General features: G+C 40.7%; 1 protein-coding gene across 1 annotated transcript in view; it reads left to right on the plus strand.

Annotated features, from left to right (window-relative positions):
- GRK7 (G protein-coupled receptor kinase 7) overlaps positions 1-18,748 on the plus strand; it is a 30,557-nt gene extending 11,809 nt beyond the window's left edge. The window contains exons 3-4 of the mRNA XM_032852378.1: positions 9,064-9,338; positions 18,230-18,748. Coding sequence (XP_032708269.1) covers positions 9,064-9,338; positions 18,230-18,566 — 612 coding nt within the window. The 3' untranslated portion in view covers positions 18,567-18,748. The remainder of the gene's footprint in view (positions 1-9,063; positions 9,339-18,229) is intronic.
- The last annotated feature ends 3,543 nt before the right edge of the window (positions 18,749-22,291 follow it).

The following is a 22,291-nucleotide window of genomic DNA, read 5'->3' on the forward strand; positions in this document are numbered from 1 at the left end:
CCACCTTTTCAGATTCAGTGGGAGCTGGAGGCTTACTGGTGACCTTGACCTTGAAAGACCTGCAACATACACACGCATGCATTCACACACACACTTTTTCATGGATATATAAAACTATTAAGAGGTGAATTGTGCCCTCTCAGTCCCATGGAAAGGCCCCTCACCATTCTCGGCACTGCCAACGTCACAGTCCATTGCTGCCCAGAGCCACACTGGGACTGTTCAGAAGGCAGAATCCGCCCAGCCTGGCCTTGCCACTTGGCTCCCATAGGCCTAGGGGTAAGAGTGACAACAGCTGCAGGGTCCGTGGAAGCCAGCATCCAAGAGCAAGAGCAATGTAAGGGGTGTTTACACCGGCCCAGACAAGCTGGCTCTGATCCTGATCCCACCCTAGGGTGCTCACCCTCCTCAGAGTTTCAACACCTGTAGGTGTCCGGTTGTCCTGATGGGCCTGAGCAATACACATGCAGTGACTATAGTAGATGGACTTCTTGCTGCCCCCTGGGGGGAAATATGGAAGGAGGTGTTATTATTGGCTTCCTAAACCCTGTGAGGTCTGATGCTTGATGCCCTGCAATGCTGGGTATACCTTGTTTTGCCTGACAAGATATTGACCATGTGGGTCCATCAAAAGGCACAAAACAAAATGAAGGAAACAAAACAAAAAAACATATACAGAAACGTCCCCTAGGAGTTTTGTTGCTGCTGACATTTGGGTGATCCCTCTAGTTCTGGCAATGGCAGTTCTGGCCACAAGGGCTGAAAGTGACTATTTTGATGACACAGAGACGGATGTGTGGAGGCCCTTTGTAACTGCAGGAGTTAAACTGAGCTGTGAGAGGTCAGCGTGGTTGGACCCTGCCCCATGCTGCTTGGCCTGTTCTCTCCTCCCACCCCACTCTGAGGAGGCAGTTCACATGCAGAAGACAAATGGCATAAAGGGCAGGCAATTAATTTTTTCAGCTGGAGGCTGCGATGGAATTTGGGTGCTTAGAATCTGGCGTGCGCCTCTAATTCCATTCTTCTCTGTGAAATACCTCCACTCCCTAAGGAGGTGGTGCCCTTCAAAATTCCATCACTGACATTTTCTGTCTTTAGGGCCAAGAGGTCAATTTAGTCCTCAAAATTATTTGGAATGGATCTAAAGCTACCCCGCGTGCTTTAGATCTGTCTTGTGCTGTCTTGTGCTCCTTCCATTACACCAAGAGGCTGTAGTGCTGTAAAGATGGCAGGCTGATTCTTCATTTATTTCTCTGGGGAGGGAGCAGGGTGGTCCTGGAGCATGGCTCGGGATCTGGTTCCCTCCTTCTAGCAACCTCTGTAGTGTGGAGCAGCCCAGCCAGCTGGATTAGCAGAGATACAGGCAAAGGATGCTGGGAAAAGGGGAAGAGAAGCAGCTTAAGCAGGAATGCACCAAGATGAGGTCTTGGTCCCCGGTAGATGGGGAGCTCGAAGGAGAGGACTCTAAAGAGAGAAAAGAAATACTGGCGGGAACTTGGAAGGGTAAGAAAAAGCCACATAACCTATTTCTGTAGAGGCAGTATAATGTAGTGGTTTAAAGTACAGAGCTGTGTGCGAGTTTTGTGTGGGTAAACTTGGGCAAGATTTAAACCCTCTGTAGTTCAGTTTTCTAATCTATAAAATGGGAGATAAAATAGTTTCTATCTCATAGTTTTCAAAAAGATGAAACAAGATATTTACATAAAGCCGTTAAGAAAATATTTAGCATGTGATAAGCACTGAATAAGTATTTTACATTATTATTTGCAATTTTTTTTTAAGATTTTATTTATTTATTTGACAGATCACAAGTAGGCAGAGAGGCAGGCAGAGAGAGAGAGGAGGAAGCAGGCTCCCTGCTGAGCAGAGAGCCCGATGCGGGGCTCAATCCCAAGTCCCTGGGATCATGACCTGAGCTGAAGGCAGAGGCTTTAACCCACTGAGCCACCCAGGCATCCCCTATTTGCAATTTTTCCCCTAGCCTGTGTCTCACATCCTTTGTTAAGGATAAGTCATATTCTCCACGCTCACCCTATACCTTCTACTGAGCAACTGATGTTTAACTGGTGTCCCAATTAACTATTTTAACCACTGAAGTCACTCGCCTCTGAAATCTGCTCAATGCAGGGGTGCCACACACAGAGCAAGCTCACAATCAGTGTTGCTATGTAGGATTTACCAATTACCACCATCTATACTGCAGTTGGATGTTGTTTGTAGTCTTTCTTCCTGCTTCTCCTCCCTCAGCAGAAGAGATTGAACAAGAGAGAAGCTGGACCCAGGAACATATTGTCCAGCTGAGAGTTGTAGAATGTGAAATATTATGTACAGTGTGGAGACTTCAGTCCCCTCCCCATCTTAGCTCCCAGAATGAGACCGAGCAGGCCAACCCCTCTCAAGTGGGGTATTGGAGCATCTCTCTCTCTCTCTGGAAAATGGAGTAGCCTAACATAAAAGGTCTGTGGACAGTCACAGGTGGCGTCCCCACTGAAATGGCTTGGCAAGATCACCCTACAGTGAAGCCCATTAGTTGACAAGCTTCTTGTCGGCTTTTTGGTGTTACTTTCTTAAATGTGAGTAGTGAAAGATCACTTGTTATTTGAAGGAACCCTCCAAAATGAAAGACTATGCAAAAACAAAGAGGAGAAAGAAGCTTATAAAAAGTAGGAACAATGCAGTGAGTAGAAGGGAACATTTTTTAAAAAATGTATAATTAACATCTTATGAGATTTAAGAGGAGATACTGCATCCATGAAGCAAGAAAAGATACTGGGGTCGGGGCGGGGGGGAGGGGGTGCTCCTGGATGGCTCAGTTGGTTAAGCGACTGCCTTCAGCTCAGGTCATGATCCTGGAGTCCTAAGATGGAGTCCCGCATCAGGCTTCCTGCTCAGCAGGGAGTCTTCTTCTCCCTCTGACCCTCCTCCTTCTCATGCTCTCTCTCCTCATTCTGTCTCTTTCTCTCAAATAAATAAATAAAATCTTAAAAAAAAAAAAAGAATAGATACTAGAAAACAAGGAACATTAAGAGAAGAAAAAGGACGCTTGGAAATTAAAAATTCACAAATAAATTTGCAGAAGAATGTGGATAAATCTCAAAAACATTGTGTTAAAAAAAAAAGAAATCAGACACAAAAGAATATCTACCATAAATTCCATTTACGTGAAATCCAAGAACAGAAAAAACTAACCTATAGTGAGAGAAATGAGAAAATGGTTGCCTAGGAAGTGGGGAGGAGAATGGACTAGAAAGAGACACAAGGGAACTTTCTGGGTGGATGAAATATTCTATATCTTGTTTGGGTGGTATTTATGTGGGTATATTCAATTGTCAAAATGTATTGAACTGAATATCTATAACCTGTACACATTATTCTATGTTAATGATATTTTAATAAAAAGCATTTACAGAAGTGAAATTTCAGTAAGTCACTAAGTCACAGGAAATACAAAGAATAGAGGAAAATGTTAAATGACACCACAGGGATGCAGTCAGCAAAATCTGACCTGGGGCACTCTAGAATGTGACCAGCTTTTCCAACAAAATCTTCCAGGGGACTGGGGAGGCAGACAGATGAGGAACTTATATATTCGCAGAGATTTAAGAGACATACTATGACACTGTGTAAACTTTATTTAGATCCAAATTTAAGCAAACTATTTAGAGGACAATTTTATAGGACAACTGGAGAAGTGTGAACATGTCCAGATATTTGATAACGTTAAAGAATTAGTGCTTTGGTTTTGTTTGTTTGCTTTTAAGTGTCCTTATCTTTTAGAGACTCATAGTGAAATACAAATGATATGATGTAGGAAAGTCTGGACCAGTGGGAGTCAGTAGGGGACACAGATGAAACAAGACTGACCATTTGTTAATAATTGATGAAGCTGAGTGTAGCATATACTGGGTTTATTATTCTAGTCTCTCTTTTGTATATGTTTGAAATTTCCTATAATAAAATACTTAAAAAAAAAAAAAAAGAAGAGTTGGGGAAAAAATAGAGGAAGTCTCCTGGGGTCAGGGGAGGAAATCCTAGAAAAAGACAAAGAGATAGAAAATAGAGGCAAAAGATAAGAAGCACAGGAGATATGTTCAGGATTTCCAAAAACAGAAAGGAAAGAAAATGGAAGGGAGAAAATGATCAAAGAAACAATTTGGGAAAGTTTCTCAATTCTGACAGCCATTAGATCCCGGATTGAGTGGCCAGCCAGTAGCCAGCATCAGAAGTGAAAAAACCCCCACACCAAAGTACATCATTGAAAAATTTCATCAGAGGTGTACTGAGCCACAAACATCACACACCTCTGACAATCCCTCTCTGCCTCTTCTCTCTCTCCTGGAGAGCACCCTGTTGGCTTCTCTTATAGGCCAAATTATGCCTCCTTTTTTAGAATTGGAGGAAATATCATACTGTGCAACGTGAGTCCTGGTTTCTAGCAAGTGCTGAGGGTCTGAATGATACCTGGAAATACAGACAAGTTAGCGTTGTAATCCTTGACAAATGGAAATAGGAGATGGGAGGGAGCTGGGCAGATGGATTTCCCCCTTCTTCACTCTCCCTTGCAGCTCCTCTTTATGACCCTTCTAGAAGATTCTCTTGTGCCTGATGGACCAGCAGCTACCTGGTAATGCTTGGCATTGCATCCCCCTCCCTCACTCCTCTTTCCCTCTGCATTCTTTTTTTTTTTTTTTTAAGATTTTATGTATATATTTGAGAGAGAGCTCTGGAGAGCATGAGTGGGGGGAGGGGGCAGAGGGAGAGGGAAAAGCAGATTCCCCACTGAGTAGGGAGCCCACAAGGCAGGGCTGGATCCCAGGACCCCGGGATCATGACCTGAACCAAAGGCAGATGTTTAACAAAATGAGGCACCCAGGCACCCCCTTCCCTCTGCATTCTATTATAGAGACTTTCAAACATACAGAAGAGTTGAAAGAATTTCACAGCAAGCACCTATATACCCATTACCTACCTGTTTACCACGAATATTTTGAGCAGCTTTATTGAGATATAATTTAAATTCCGTAAAATTGACCCATTTAAAGTATACAATTCAATGGGTGTTAGTACATTCATAGAGCAAAGCAAACATTATCACAATTTTAGAACCTTTTCTTCACCCCAAAAAGAAACCCTCTACCCTTTAGCAGTCACTCCCAGTCCCCCTGTCCCAACCTTAAGCAACCACTAATCTACTTTCTGGCTCTATGGAATTGCCTATTTTGGACGTTATATATAAATGGAAACAATATGTGGCCTTTTGTGTTTGGCTTCTTTCACTTAGAATTAGATTTTCAGGGTTCATCCATGTTGTAGCACGCATCAGGACTTCATTCCTTTTTATAACCAAACAGTATTCCATTGTAAATAATTACTATTTTATTAGATTCACTTTATCACATGTCTCTCCATCTATCCATCCCTCTATTGATCCATTAATCTGTCTTGTATCTTTTATGTATTTCTATGTAGGCTTACTTCCCTTCTTCCCCAACCCTCAGCACCTTTGCTTTCACACCTCTCAAATAAAGCTTGTATCACATGGTCACCTTAGGTACAAAGGAAGCTGAGAGACGGAGTGCCCAGCCTTCCAACCTCTCTGGTAGAGGGAAAGGGGAGACTGGGAATGGATTTTTGCTACTTTGGCATACAGTGTTTCTCAGTCTCATCCACATCTCTTCCTCCATTGCATCCCACAGATCTTGTGTTCCAGAAATGCCAAATTCCTTAGGACTCCCTGAACACCCACATTATTTCTGGCTCCATCTCTTGCAGGTGCTCATTAGCTGCCTAGCCTTCTCTGGGGTTCAGCTCAGCTGTCACTCTTCAGTGAAGTATCCGCAGCACAGACAGACACACACACACACACACACATACACCCTCTGGCCTCCCTTTGCTTGTTTTATACTCCCATTATGGCATTTACCATACTCTATTGAATTAACCTTTTGACCTGTCTCCACCAGCCCGTAAAACCTGAAGGGCAACGGCCAGGTATCATGTGTCTTGGTTTCCCTAGAACTCACTGTAGGGCATGGCTCAATAAATATTGGTTGGATAGTGAGTGGAAAACATCTAGTTACCATCTTCACTGTTGTTTATTCGACAAATGTTTTGTTGGGCATGCACCATGTGAGGCCGTACGGTGATTTTCTAGTTTGGATACAAGTTGAGTATCCTGGGTCTCGGGAGCCTACAGGACATTTCTGTCTGGACAAATGCAAAACTAGACAGGATGCCAGGAGAACAGATGTAAACTGGGACTGTCCCAGGCAAACCGGAACACATGGTCACCCAAATTATATATCAGCTTCTATGAAAACAGCAGTGCCATGCTGACTCACGCCTGGCCTGTCAGACCCAGTCACTTCCAGAGCAGGCCAATTACTTCTCGTCAGTGCTTGGGTCATATATGCTTTTCATTGTTGTTACCCATGTAAAAATTATCCATGAAATTTAATATTCTTAGGGCATTTTATATATATAGTGCATATAAAAACATATACTTAAGCAATTAGAAAAAAAATCATCTGATAAAGAACTGAAAACACTTTCCAACCTTTTTTGATGTCCTAGAATGTATGTTTGTAATCAGTGTGAGAAATCCATTATATATAAAAAGTTGGTATTAACAATAGACTCTAGGGGCACCTGGGTGGCTCAGTGGGTTAAAGTCTCTGTCTTCAGCTCAGGTCATGATTCCAGGGTCCTGGGATCGAGCCCCACATAGGGCTCTCTGCTCAGCAGGGAGCCTGCTTCCTCCTCTCTCTCTGCCTGCCTCTCTGCCTATTTGTGATCTCTGTCTGTCAAATAAATAAATAAAATCTTTAAAAAAAAATGGACTCTAGTCTATTATGGGCATTTGGAGGTTTCCAGCTTGTGACCATTATGAATAATGGAACTATGAACATCTCAATGTGGATTCCTTTTTCTTTTGTATGAGGCATTATTTGGAGGTATATACTCCCAAGATGGAGTAACCTGGTTGAAGCAGGGGGAAAATTGATATATATTATTTTCTATGACTCAATATCTTACTGCTCTTCTAAAAGTCTTGGTCAATTTACAGAGCACATCTGTTTCTTACAACTCTGCCAATAATTTATATGATCATTTTTATGTACTAATAGAAGCTTATTGTCATGTAGGGTGTTCTTTGGCTTTTTCTTTTTTCTTTTTCTTTAAAGATTTTATTTATTTGAGAGAGAGAGAGCAAGAGAGAGAAAGCATGAGGGGGTGTGAGGGGCACAGGGAGAAGCAGACTCCCTGCTGAGCAGGGAGCCTGCCACAGGACTCAATCGTAGGACCCCATTATCATTACCTGAGCCAAAGGCGCACACACACAACCATCTGATCCACCCAGGTACCCCTGGTGTTATTTGAATTTTTAATTGCTACAGAGGTTATACTTATACTTTAACCAAAAACAAGTTAGTTTTTGGAAAACAGTGTGTATGTATGTGTGTATATGCGTATGTGTGTATGTATATTTGTGTCTTTTATAATTACAAGGTATGTTATAGATATTCATTAAATATTTATTGGGGGTACCTGGTGGTTCAGTCAGTTAAGTGTCCAATTCTTGGTTTTGGCTCAGGTCTCAGGGTTGTGGGATCAAGCCCCGTGTGGGGCTCTGTGCTGGGCCTGGAGTCTGCTTGAGATTCTTTCCTTCTCCCCCACCCTCTTCCTTTGCCCCTCCCCTTGTGCACACATGTACTCTTGTTCTCTCTCAAATAAATAAATAAATAAATTTTTAAAAAATTTGTTGAATTAATGAATATTAAAATAACACATTCACAAAAAGACAATAGCTGTATGATTCCACATACATGAGGAATAGACTACTAGAGTAGTCAGATCAGTAGAGACAGAAAGTAGAATGGTGGTTGCCAGGGCCTAGGGAGTGGAGACAATGGGGAGTTGTTGTTTAATGAGTATAGACTTTCATTTTTGCAAGATGAAAAGAGTTCTGGAGATGGAAAGTGACTATGGTTGCACAACAATGTGAATGAACTTAAGACTCTTGAACTGTACATTTAAAAATTATTAAGGTGGTAAATTTTAAGTTAAATGTATAAATACATATTTTTGTAACTCAATGGTCATTTGGCATGTATCATCAGTAGAAATGGACCTACAAAATACAGTCATGCATGTTAAATGAAACTTCATGTGTGGGGCTTTTTAGATTAAAATGACTGTGCTAATTTTTCAATGCAGGGACAGGCAGAGATGTGTGATATTAATATCATTATATAGCAAATAGAGTAGGAATCACAGACCAGATAATATATGAACATTCAAGGGCACCTGGGTGGCTCAGTGGGTTAAAGCCTCTGCCTTCAACTCAGGTCATGATTCCAGGGTCCTGGGATCGAGCCCCCCGCATCAGGCTTAGCGGGGAGCCTGCTTCCTCCTCTCTCTCTGCCTGCCTCTCAGCCTACTTGTCAAATAAATAAATTAATTAAATCTTTAAAAATATATGTATATATGTATGAACATTCAATATTAACAAGAAAGTGTTCAACGTTTAAAAAACCATGCATCTAACTTTCTATTGTCTGTGGATAAAATACAGAGGCAGAGCTTAGGGGAATCATAGAGACATCCACTTGAACTTTTTACCTTAATGATGAAGCGAGGGGCTAAGTGACTTCCCTGTTTCAAGGACAGCCTCATCTGTCCCTTTTATTTTATTTATTTATTTATTTAGTAGGCTCATGCCTAGCATGGACTCACAACGCTGAGAAGACCTCTGCTGAGATCAAGAGTTAATTGTCTGAACCACCCAGGCACCCCTCATCTGTCCCTTTTATAATGCACTCCAGCTAAATCATCTTTATGACTTATTGGCAAGAATGGATGACATGGCATACCCCAGCTCCCCCAGAGGATGCTAGGAAAGCATAAACTAGAACAGATTAGACACATTGCCACCCCAAATACTTACGATTCCCTTAACAAAGAAAGAAAAGGAGAATGGGTATTGGAAAGGCAATCAGCAGCATCTGTTACACTCACATTAGTGTTTTTGTTTTGTTTTCTTTCTTGTTTGGGGGGCTACAGGCTGGAACCAATGGTTATATGGCTCCTGAAATCCTAATGGAAAAAGTGAGTTATTCCTATCCTGTGGACTGGTTTGCAATGGGATGCAGTATTTATGAAATGGTTGCTGGACGAACACCATTCAAAGATTACAAGGAAAAAGTCAGTAAAGAGGATTTAAAGCAAAGAACCCTGAAAGAAGAGGTCAGATTCCAACACGATAACTTCACAGAGGAAGCAAAAGATATTTGCAGACTCTTCTTGGCTAAGAAACCAGAGCAACGTTTAGGAAGCAGGTAAACTACCGTGTAATAGAGTTGATTAACAATGTCAGCACTGTCCACAGGAATTTGGAAAATACTTGGGATTAGTGATGAAGACTTGGGGTTAAGTATTATTATTTTCCTATTATTATTTGCATATTATATGGTTAAGTATTTCTGACACTTTCAAACACTGTGAGCACTTGATGTGGAACGATCTCTAAGATATATATATTTTTTTTTTTAAAGATTTTATTTATTTATTTGACAGACAGAGATCACAAGTAGGCAGAGAGGCAGACAGAGGGAGAGGAAGCAGGCTCCCTGCTGAGCAGAGAGCCTGATGTGGGGCTCGATCCCAGGACCCTGGGATCATGACCTGAGCCGAAGGCAGAGGCTTTAACCCACTGAGCCACCCAGGTGCCCCTCTAAGACGTAAAAAAGGTGCAAAAGAGCATACATTTAAAAAAAAGAAGGGGAGGAAAGGGAAGGAAAAGAAAGGAAAGGAGAGAAGAGAAGAGAAAAGAAATCTATAATTCAAATAGTTGCAAAAATTATTTTGGGCAGAGTATACAAAGAATGTATGTGATTGGTTGTCTCTAACAAAAAAAAATTAGGGGCGGGTGACAGGGATACAAATGATTTTTCACTCTATAACCCTATTATCTCTTTAATTTTGAATCATGAATAAATGATTCAAAATGAACAAAATTAAAACTTAAAACCATCAGTACTGGGGCTCCTGGGTGCCTCAGTTGGTTAAGCGTTTGCCTTTGGCTCAGTTCATGATTCCATGGTCTTGGGATCGAGACTCACACCCCACATCTGGCTCCCTGCTCAATGGGGAAGTCTGCCTCTCCCTTTGTCCCTCACCCAGCTTGTGCTCTCTCTGGCTCTCTCTTATTTATTAAATAAATAAAATATTTAAAACAAACAAAACCCATCAGTACTGAGAGTTAGAGCTCTAGGAAATTCTGCCCCCCTTTTTTATTTTTGCAAAGATTTTATTTATTTATTTGACAGGAAGAAACATATCAAGAGAGGGAACACAAGCAGAGGGAGTAGGAGAGGGAGAAAGCAGGCGTCCTGTTGAGCAGGGAGCAGGGAGCCCGATGCAGGGCCCAATCCCAGGACCCTGGGATCATGACCTGAACCAAAGGCAGCTGCCCAATGACTGAACCACCCAGGTGCCCCAATTTTGCTCCTTTTAAATGTCTCTCTAAGGGGTGCCTGGGTGGCTCAGTGGGTTGAGTTTCTGCCTTCGGCTCTGATCATGATCATAGGGTCTTGGGATCAAGCCCCGAATTGGCTCTGTGCTCTGCGGGGAGCCTGCTTCCCCCCCTCTCTCTGCCTGCCTCTCTGCCTACTTATGATCGCTCTCTCTCTCTGTCAAATAAATAAATAAAATCTTAAGAAAAAAGTCTCTCCAAGATATCAATTGGTCAACAGATATTTAGTGACTGCATATAATATTGCTAGGTATGTTAAGTACAGTTAATGTTAGTTTTTTGTGGTTTTTTTTTAAAGATTTTATGACGCAGGATGCCTGGATGGCTCAGTGGGTTAAAGCCTCTGCCTTCAGCTCAGGTCATGATCCCAGGGTCCTGGGATCGAGCCCCGCATCAGACTCTCTGCTCAACGAGGAGCCTGCTTCCTCCTCTCTCTCTGTCTGCTTCTCTGCCTACTTGTGATCTCTGTCTGTCAAATAAATAAATAAAATCTTAAAAAAAAAAAAAAAGGATTTTATGACCCGAGCCGAAGGCATAGGCTTTTACCCACTGAGCCACCCAGGCGCCCCCAGTTGATGTTAGTTTTAAAGAAGGTCGAGTATCATTGCTTACAGGGAATAATAAGATCAAGATTAATTTTAGAAGAAAAAAAAATAAGTGAAAGCTGACTTGGAAAAAGGCCCTTGGCAGTGGGTGACTGTGATATATAGAGGAAAAAAATAAGGGCTTTAGATTCACAGACATAGACTCTCATCCCAGCTATGTAGGTCATTTTAACTGAAACAATTGAGTTATTTTCTCAGAGTCTCAATGTCCTCATGTATTAAAATGGGGGAGTTATGGGTGTAATGATTAATTTTATGACAATTTGACTAGGCCACCATACTCAGATATTTGATCAATTATTCTAGATGTTTCTGTGCAGGTATTTTTTAGATAAGCTTAATATATAAATGAGTAGGCTTTGAGTAAAGGAGATTTTTCTTTGTAATGTGGATGGGTCTCATCCAGTCAGTTGAAGGCCTTCACAGAAAACAACTGACTTCCTGAAAGAAGAGGGAATTCTGTTGGCAAACCATCTTCAGAGCTGAACTGCAACTCTTCCCCTGGTCTCCATCTTGATAGCCTATCTTGCAGCCTTCGTACTTGCCAAACCTCCACAACTGTGCAAGCCAATTCCTTAAAATAAATCTCTCTCTTACTCTCTCTCCCTCTCTCTGTGTCTCTCTCATATACATGCACACATAGTGTCAGGGAGAAAAACTTCTCTACCCTCTTACCTTTGGAGACCTGCAAACTAAACTGACAAAACACAGATTAGTACAAGAAAGGACAGGTTTTTATTTATGCACATATACAAGAGTATATGGACCCTTTCACAGAAAAATGTGACTGGGATCATCAGTTAGAATTATAGACCATCTTAATAGGGGAAGGGGAGGAGGTGAACGGTACTTGCAGGAAAACAAATAATTTCTTAGAATTGCTGGGAGGAAGGGCACTTATGGGAGAACAAATGACTAAGGAGAGATAAATGGGCCCTTAGGAGAAGAGATGGGAGATATGATAGTTTTGTGACAATGTCTGTTTAGATGTGGTACAGACTTCTGTCACTGGTGATAAGAGTCAATCTTTCCCAGCTCTAAAACTCCCAGAGAGAAGATTGATGAGTTGAGTTTGGGGGGGGGGGGGGGGGGTGAGTCTCTGCTTCTAGGCAGAGGAGGGGAGTTCAGAACCTGTACCTTTTGACTCACAAATGCCTTCAAAATGATTTTTATGTTACTGTGGTACATTCTGGACCTTTTCAACATCCTGCTGGTTCTATTTCTCTAGAGAACACTGACTAATACAGTGGGATACTTTGAGGTTTAGCTATAGCATATATAAAGTTAGATACAATGTGTGTTATAACTCATTCAATAAGTGGTAGCAATTATTACTAACTTGTTCTAAGAGAGATACCAGATAATATTATGACTGAACTTTGAGCTTGAATGTCTTAAATTCTTAGATTGAATTTTCAAAATTTAAAAATATATACAAATATGAAAGCTACAACATGAAGTAATATGACTGATTTTTACTATTACCCCAGACCGGATCTTCCAAGCAGCTGTCCAACAAGATTGTCCAACAGTCTTCCAAGCAGCTGTCGATGAAGTCTCTAGAACAAGGTTGCTTATTCTAGAATACTCAAAATATTTGAGTATGGAGGTTAGCTTTTAATTCTTGATCTCTTTTTTTTTAAATAGAAAAACAAAATCCATTTGTAATTCCTTCCAAAGCATAACAGATACCAAACTAACAAATGAGTATTTTGAAATTTGACGGAAATTCTACATTTATGTGAAGGAGACCGTGGAACTGATTTTTCTGTGTAGATTCCCTTGTTGTTGCATTCATGTGGTCAGAATAGGCCGTGTCACTATCACAGGCAAATCCCAAAGTCATCGTGGCTTGAAACAAAGGGGATTTTTTTCTCCCTATCACAAAGTGAGTTACAGGTGCAGCAGCACTCCCTTCGGGTACCTCCCTTGGAGCAGAGACTCAGAGAGCCAGGCTGCATCCATCTCACAGCTCAGCTGGAGCCCGTGGTGTGGCTCACAGAGAAGAGAGCAGAGACAAGCTAGGGGAGCTTTCTACTGCCTCAGCCCGGGAGTGACTCAGTCCTGCATCACTTACACTCATTTAGGTTTGCCCTGTGCAAGGTTGAAGGGTCTGGCAAGTGTTGTCTTCCTGGTGCCCAAGGAAGAGGGGAGAACCAGAAATGGTGACCCCAGACCATCTCTACCATCCGGGTTCTCAAGTGCAGGGAATCTACAAGGGCATACAAACAGTGGCGGAGGCAGCAAAGAAAGACAACAGTCTCTTCAGATGACATTCCTGAAGGGAGCACCGCCTGCTTGGTGTGTTTGATCGAGAAATCTATCTTGATACTCTATAAACACACTTTGGGTATATAAAATGAAGTATTGACAAACTTCTTCATGAAAATGCCACCTTAAAGCACTGGATCATTGCCTGAAGTCGCTCCATCAAGCAAAACCTTTTTATAAAGCATCTGTTGTTGTGGCTGTTTTGAATAAAACTGTTTACAACATTAGAGAAAAGGCATATAAAAACCAGCTGTTTGGTGAAAAAGAAAACCTTCCAACGTTTTCATTTCAACTCTTTGTATTTTTTCTTAATTCAAATGAGATGATGTTTGATTAATTTAGTGCTGTCCTTCGAAGGCAAGCAAATGCCTACACAACACATTACACAGCAGAGAGGTCAGGCAGGGCCCTCCCTCTTGCATTCACAAACACTTGAAATAAATTTTAAAACCCTTTTCCTTCTTTAGACACCACTGAAAGGAGCTCCTCCTTTGTCTTCGTAGGTCTGTGAATTAATTATGTTTTGCATAGAAGTTGAAAGCTTTAAAAAAAGAGGTTGGAAGCTTTTCTGAGCATCTCACAAGGACTGTAGATAGGGTTTACAATGTTTTCTAATAAAATTAAAGCCGAAGACCACTTAAGTATTTTGCAGGTTTTCTTTTCATCACTCAATGCAGCAGAAAAGATCAACAAACCATGGGAGTCTCTGACTTAAGTGCTTCTCCAACACATCATCTTGCACCCATATGCACTGTTCTTGGCAGACCAAACTCCACAGTGGTCTTCATGTATGGTCAGGTGGTATCTTTTCTTTACTGACTGTTATAAGAAAATCCATTGTAATCTCTATGTAGGGTTCAGTAACACAAGAGCTCCTATAAATGTTCTGAAATAGAACCAACTCCAATCAGCAGCAGAAGTCTTCCTGCAGCTGCCGGGTTGGCTAGTGCAAAAGATGTTGCCTCCATCAATAGCCTCTCCTATTTTTCCAAAGTGCACTACCTAAGGATGGGCCAAAAGATCCCTGCATGAAGCTGCCGGGCAAGATTCAAGAGTAAAATAACATCCATCCTATTTCTAGTACAGAACTGAGGTGAGAGTCATTAGTGCAAAAGATAAAGTGATAAGATCTGCAGTGGTCCAGACACTAAGTAAAAGGAATAGGGGTTGGAAAGCCTAGTCTTTTGTTGTTACCATCAGCAACCACAGACACTTGAGAAAGGGCACAAAGGATGGGCCTGCCCTGCCCAGGGTCATCTAGTCAGGGTGCTAATCAACATAAAGAAAACCTTTAGTGGCCTCTTGTTCCCTTTCCTTTGTGACTAGTTCCAAAAAGGCTGAAGTGGCCATCCCTGATGGGTGAACCAAAGCTATCTGCGCCTGTGGCTTGAGGTGTTCCTTGAGAATATCCTGTCATGACTGGCTTGGCAAGTTTTCAAGGCCACTGAGCCCCTGGGCAGTCTGTTTATCCAAGTTAAAGTTGTTCTGAGTGACTTTAAGGTGCTTTCTTGACCTGTGGGATGGTGGGTTCATGCTTGCTGGTGGCCATCAAGGATGGGACAAGCTCCTTCCTCATGGCACCTGGTCCCATTCCAGCTCCTTTGATTTCTTTGAGACACAGAGTCTTGGGATTCATTCCTGATTTACATAGATGGAATTCTAGCTCGATCCTTGTTCTGCCACATTTAAATTCTTTTTTTTTTTTAAAGATTTTATTTATTTATTGGAGAGAGAGACAGAAATAGAGAGAGAGAGCAGGAGCAGGGAGGAGAGGGAGAAGCAAGCTCCTGTTGAGCAGAGAGCCCAATGTGGGTCTTGATCCCATGATCATGACCTGAGCCAAAGTCAGACACTTAACCAACTGAGCCACCCAGGCACTCCTCTATCCTTGTTCTGCCACATTTAAATTTTATTTGCTACCCTCCCCACCACCAAAATTTGATACCTTAAGATGGTGAAATGTTGCTGTGTAAGTTATACCTCAAGAAACTTAATTTAAGAGAAAAATCCATCTTTGAATCTTTGAAGCTATCTCAGTAACCCTCCCTCAAGGCTCTAACTCTACAGGATGTAAACCACACAGACACTGGTCAGTAGATTTGAGTAGATGGCAAGCCTGCATTTTCCTTCCTTTCAACCGATGGAGGCTTGGTGGCTTTGGGAAAAAAAGAGGCACCTGTAATATCTCACAATACAGTTCCCCATACCTGTTTTTCACTTGGGTCATAATGAGATAAGTCCAAGGAATCCTGCATCAGCCTTTCTGGAAGGGGCTAGGCCTGCACCACAGAACAACCCAGGAATGGCTGGACATCAGATGCCTACAGCATCTTTTTTGTTGTTGTTGTTGTTGTTTGTTGTTTGTTTTTTCTTTCAAATTTTTTTTTCCACTTCCTTAATTTGCTATTGGTTTACTTGTAGAATAATAGACAATAAATTGTAAATTCTTTATTTTGACGCATAATTCACATAAATCTGGTTTCCCCAGAGCTCTAGGAGGTACAAAGCTGTCCCAGGGTCCACTGTGTCAGTTGAGGATCTAAGGAGTGGGTGGGGCTCTGAGTTCCCGCTTCACCCAGATCTGGTTGAAGGCATTCAATGCAAGAAATAACTACCCCTTCCCCCTTTTAAGGCTAAATGATTTTATTGTTAATGATAGTGCTCATAATAATAAAACAACTTTGTGTTTGAATCCATTATCCTCGAACAGCTCCAACAAAATTTAACAAAAACCTGTTACTCCTATAATTTCATTAGAAAAATGAAGATAAGTATTACGCCCATTTTTCAGATGAAGTAACAGAAAACAAAACAAAACAAGAGTTATTTTCTTCCACATAAGTAACATTTTTCAGGGTAGCATCCAGGTCTCTTACCCATATTTTAACCACTAGTCTATTGCCAAGAGTAATAAAACCAACTGTACATTCGTATTGTATTTTTTGGATTTTCTGGATTTCTCTTTTCCATAATAATATTTGATTACAATTTTCCTTTGAAAAACTCACCTATGTTTGATTTTTTTCAGATGCACAGCTATATATGAATGCAGAACCAAATGAAGAGGTTAAAAATACAATGAAAAGATAGGCATTGTTGTGATGGTTAAATGTGATAACATAAGCACAGAGCTTAATTTTGTGTTAGCTGAATAGGTTCTGGATAAATGCCAGTTATTCTCACTACTGTTATTAGTAATGTCATTATTGTGTTTAGAGCCTGTTAGATAGAGTCCGCTGTAGTAATTATCTGACAGAGTAGGGAATCTGTAAGGGGGTATATGGGAGAAATCTTCAATCCTTTTCCTAAAAGCTTTTTGATAACTGAAATAAAAGTAAAAGGAAACCTATGAATGTGATTAATTTTTATGAAGGTTGATTTATGACAGAAATTGATTTTTCCCTAAGGAAAGACATTTCTGGTTTTTATTTATTTATTTATTTTTTAGATTTCTAAATTTATTTTAGAGAGAGAATATACAGGGGGAGGGGCAGAGAGAGAGGGAGAGAGAGAGACTCTCAAGCAAACTCGTGCTGAGTGCAGATCTCAAGGTGAGGTTCAGTTCCACAACACCGAGATCATGACCTATGCCAAATCAAGAGTCAGGCACTTAACCAAATAAAAGCCAGGTGTAAAGTTAAAAGGTAGCTTTGTGAAGAGGCTCATATAGTGAACAATGGAGACCTGCCAATAACCATGTGAGTGAGCTTGGAAGCAGATTTCCTCCCCTAGTCCCAGTTGAACCTTCAGATGAGACCACAGTGCTGATGAACCACCTCATGAAAGACCTTGAGCCAGAGGCACCCAGTTAAGCCTTTTCTAGATTCTTTTTTTTTTTTTAAAGACTTTATTTATTTGACAGAGAGAGAAATCACAAGTAGACAGAGAGGCAGGCAGAGAGAGAGGGGGAAGCAGGCTCCCCGCCAAGCAGAGAGCCTGATGCGGGGCCTGATCCCAGGACCCTGAGATCATGACCTGAGCCGAAGGCAGAGGCTCAACCCACTGAGCCACCAGGTGCCCCAGCCTTTTCTAGATTCTTGACCCACAGAAGCTGAGATAATAAATGTTTATTGTTTTAAGCAGCTAAATATTGGAGCAGTTTGTTATACAGCATATGTAACTAATAGATAAGCAATAGATAACTAATACAAGAGGTTACACAATTGGGAACATACATTTTTCCGCCTTATTCTAAGGCAAATACTGGCATAATTTCTAGCACATTTCTAGTCTTGAGCATTGAATGTATGTTCATTCATGCTACTAAATATTACTAATGGATTTTTTAAAATTCTTTAAAAATATTGTGGCAGTTGGGGGAGGTAGGTAAAAATCATGTCACATGAAGATTGAGGTGGTATGGGTGCTGCTTTTTAGGGTGTGAGTGGAGTTGTGTGGAAATAGACATGCTTTCCTTGTTCTATGTGACCCTGAAGAGTAGAGCAAAATGCAATGACTGGAAGTTGCAGGCAAGCAGGTCCTGGCCCCACTGAATTTTGCTTATATTTCAATAAAACACTAAGAATAAAAGTCATGTCAACTGCTTGACTCCAAAAATTAAATCTACATATGAAGGTTATCTGCAAACAATGAAAAATTCTACTGTCTGTGTAAGATGGAATTGTGGGTGACCTTTTAAAATTGTGGATGATTTCTAAAGTTATTATTTTTCCACATTATTCTTTATGTCATTATATTGTCTTTGCAATTAAAATGAAATGTATTAGAGGAAAGGAATGCTAGACACTGTGTATTGTTAGAATATTTCCTGTTTTGATTTGTCACTGTGTCTCCAGCTGACCATGTCCTTTCTTCACAGAGAAATGTCTGATGATCCCAGGCAACACCCTTTCTTCAAAACCATCAATTTTGCTCGCCTGGAAGCTGGCCTAGTTGAGCCCCCATTTGTGCCAGACCCTTCAGTGGTTTATGCCAAAGACATCGATGAAATTGAAGATTTCTCTGAGGTTCGGGGAATCGAATTTGATGATAAAGATAAGAAGTTCTTCCAAAGATTTGCAACAGGTGCTGTCCCTATAGCATGGCAGGAAGAGATTATAGAAACGGGACTGTTTGAAGAATTGAATGACCCCAACAGGCCTACAGATTGTGGGGATGGTAATTCATCCAAGTCTGGTGTGTGTTTGTTATTGTAAGTTGTTCTCTCCACCAGATGGGCAGCAGGAATCTCACTGACATAATCCCCCCAAATTTCCTAACACATGAAAATCTGTTGATGAGGACTGATCAGTCAGGAGGGGCATTTCAACCACAGAACAGTTCAAAGGACAGGTGAGCTCACCGCTAGGACACATTTTTCTCCCCTCTTCTCCCCCTCCCTTCCCGCCTTTTCCCTGCTCTCCCCTCTCTCCTTCCCTTCCTTTTCTCTCCTATCTTCTCTCCTCTCCTTCTCTCCTTTCTTCTTTCTCTCTCTCTCTCTTCCCCCCCACTTCTTTCTTCTTTCTCTCTTTTTTCATAAAGATGAGTAAAGTCTCAGTTTTCATGAGGCCTGGGAAAAGGAACACTCAGGTTTATTTTGATAAACTAAAAGCATGAGCCCTCCACCATCATGTCCCTGAAAATTACACAAAGTCCTAGGAATAGAGAGTGGAACGTTGTGGTATACCCAGAAAATGAGCATTTGCAATTCTTGGTAAATAACCATTTTAGTTTTTCTTTGTTTATATCCTTTTTCCCTTCATCTTTCAGTATTTCTTCTGCTTCTGTACTTATAAAGGATTTGGAAGCTTGAAATAAATGTTCCTCATATTCTCCCCCCTAAAAAGAAGTGGATTGTAATATTTTGGCAATATTTTAAATTACAGAATAATTTTTAATTTACTGAGAGTCTCTTTTTCATATTTTTGAAATATTTTACCATTATAATGTTGAAGCATTTTAAATGGAAACATTCATGAGATCTGTGAATTAAGGTGTTCTATAAGTTGAGTCTGCTTACATGCATTTTTTCCACATGCCATTGGTTCCCAAACTTGCTGAACTTTAGAATCACCTAGGGATCTTTTAAAAATACCAATGTCTGACTCCTACCCCCATATTTTAACTGATCTGGGATGCAGCCCCGGCATCTAGATTTTCAAAAGCTCCCCGGATACTAGTGATGTGTGGCACATTTGAGAACCAGAGCCATGTAAGCAGAAACACTGTTATGTATGGGTTCTTGCTCTGGTTGCTCAAGGTTTCAGTTATACATTTGACAGCAACTTTTCAAATACCCCCCAAAACATGTAATTTTTGCAATTGCAGTATATATGAAACTGAACATCATCTGTATTCATCTTGTAGACTTTCCTGTCCTTGTACGCTTTAGTTATTCACATACCTTGTGAAGTAGACACTTGGCTATTTCAAGACCTGAAGGAGAAACACAGCCTTCAGCAGCTGATTTAAACAAATGGTAGCTGTCAGTTCAAGTGGCTGCCCAGCCAGCACCTTACTATAGAATTAGCACTTCTCAAGACCACAACCAAAGTGAAAATTCTAAGGGTGCAAAAAAATATTTTGGCACAATTATAAATCCTGAGGTGATTATACTTAAAGAAAAAAAAAGGGAGGCACATTATTGGCTCATCTGGTAGAGCATGTGACCCTTGATCACAGGGTCATGAGTTCAAGCTCCATGTTGGGCATTGAGCTTACTAAAAAATAATAATAAAATACAAAAATAAAAATAATAATAAAACGAAATTTTAAGAAAGGATAAAAAGGATCTATGTGTGCATAAGGAAATCTCACTTGTGCCATTGGTGATGAACCTGGCTGAAATCATTTTAAAAGTTTTATCTCTTGAGTACAGGAGCCAAGAGTTGCAAAAACACCAGTCAAAAAGTAGTTGGTTAACTGGAACCCAGCCAACAGTAATCCTCAATTACAAGACAGCATTAGCCCTATCCTGCACAGTAAGTAAGAAGCAAGAAATCCTCTCGGGCTTGAGTCGTGGGTTCATGCATCTACTACTGACCCTCCTGCTCATTCTCTATCCTCAGCAACTCTTGATGCTCCAGATCCTGCCCTGGAGATACTGCAGAGTCCCGAGTCATCAAAGCAGATACAGGTGTGTCCTGCAGATTCTTTTTCCTAAGGCAAGAAAGTAGATTAAAATTTTATAAAATCTGTAACAAGTCTATTTTAACAAAAAACCAAATTCACCATTAACAGAGATCCAACTGACCAGAGCATTCCAAGAGTAAGAGGTCTTAGTATTTAGCTTTGTAATTAGACATTTAAAAGTAATGTGTTACTGCATTGGTTCCATAAAGTGAATGTCTACTGCTCTTGATAAACTTTAATACAAATCTGTGTTTCATTTCTTAGAACTAACTCAGGAAAGTAAATTGAGTAAGATAACTATATTCAAACAATCACCAAGTAAATATGTATTGAGCTAAATTACACATTGAGCCCCATCCTGGGCATTTAGGGGACACCACAGAGAAATAAGACAGTTGTCTAAGAGAGGCCATATGGTATAGGGTAGAATGCAGACTCCTGTCATTGTTATTATTCACATTTTAAATGAGAAACTGGGGCACCTTGGTGGCTCAGTCTACTGAGCATCTGGCTTTTGATTTTAACTCATGTCATGATCTCAAGGTCATGGGATCGAGCCCGGAGTCAGGCTCTGCAGTCAGTGGGGAGTCTGCTTGGGATTCTCTCTCTCTCTCTCCCTCTGCTCTCCTCCCCTGCTTTCTCTCTCTCTGAAATAAATCAATCTTCTTAAACAAATGAGAAACTGAAGCTCAGTGATATTCTGTAGTTTGTCCAAGATCACACAGCTTTTCAGGGGTGTAGCAAAGACTAGAAATAATGGATATGAAACACATAGCACATGAGTTGCATATAGTAGGGCATAATAAATTGAAGACTGTGGTCAATAGGTAGCAGCAGGTCAAATGATTCTAGGTCAGGGAACAAACTAGTATGAGCTAAACTTGGCCAACTTAATTAGAAGTTCCAAAGGAGGTGAGAGAAGGAAGAGAGCTGGGTGCCGGGGAGCAGTTTAAAGGAAAGTTTTTATACACAATGAAAGAAAAATCTAATTAGAATAAATGGAGACATTGGAGTCCATCCCAGGCCCCATCCTTATCACATGCCAGGTACAGGACCTACCTGGGGCACAGCAGAGGGAAAGAGGCTTCCGGCTACAAGAGTGGGTTATGTGAGGGACAGACCTGATCAGGTAGATTAAATATCAGATATGGAGAGAAATAAGTGAATGCAGAACCATCTGCTCAGGTCGTGGGTGGAATTCAAGTAAAGACTTAAGTAAGACGAAACCAGATGTCTCACCAAAGGAAGAAAGTGATTTTTGAAAGGGGTGATGCTTGCTTATTTTCCAAAAGTGAAAATGAGCTTAGTTTTTTATAGAAAGTTTCATAAACATAATGAAACATCAGGGAAAGCAAATACATATATGAGTGAGGTATTCGACAAAGAAGAACCAGAGTGAAGTCATCTTTATTCTTCCAGTTTGTCAGGGGTTATCTGGAATGTTTGTTTTCTACAGGAGGAGATGGGTTTAAAGGAGATGGAGAAGCTATGGGAAGGGACATAGAGGCAGAAGGTACACATGAGGTTTTCATAGAAAACAGTGATGAATTATTGAGTTTAAGATTGTGTCCCATGAAGAGATGAAAAATATTCTCAGTTGTTTATTTTCAATATCAGATTGAAGATGTTTCTCATTTAGGTGAACAGGCATGGAGGTGAAAATTCAATTAATTGGGCTTCTTAGGAACTGCATGTCTTGAAATCATGAGAGTCTATCAGATCAATTTTTTAAGATTATTATATTGTATGTATCATGAAGGCAGTTTAATAATAAGACTTGATTTATGTAAATTGGCCATGAAAACTAGTG

Source organism: Lontra canadensis, unplaced genomic scaffold (assembly GCF_010015895.1).
Source record: "Lontra canadensis isolate GAN:19392208 unplaced genomic scaffold, GSC_riverotter_1.0 scaffold6, whole genome shotgun sequence".
NCBI lineage: Eukaryota > Metazoa > Chordata > Mammalia > Carnivora > Mustelidae > Lontra > Lontra canadensis.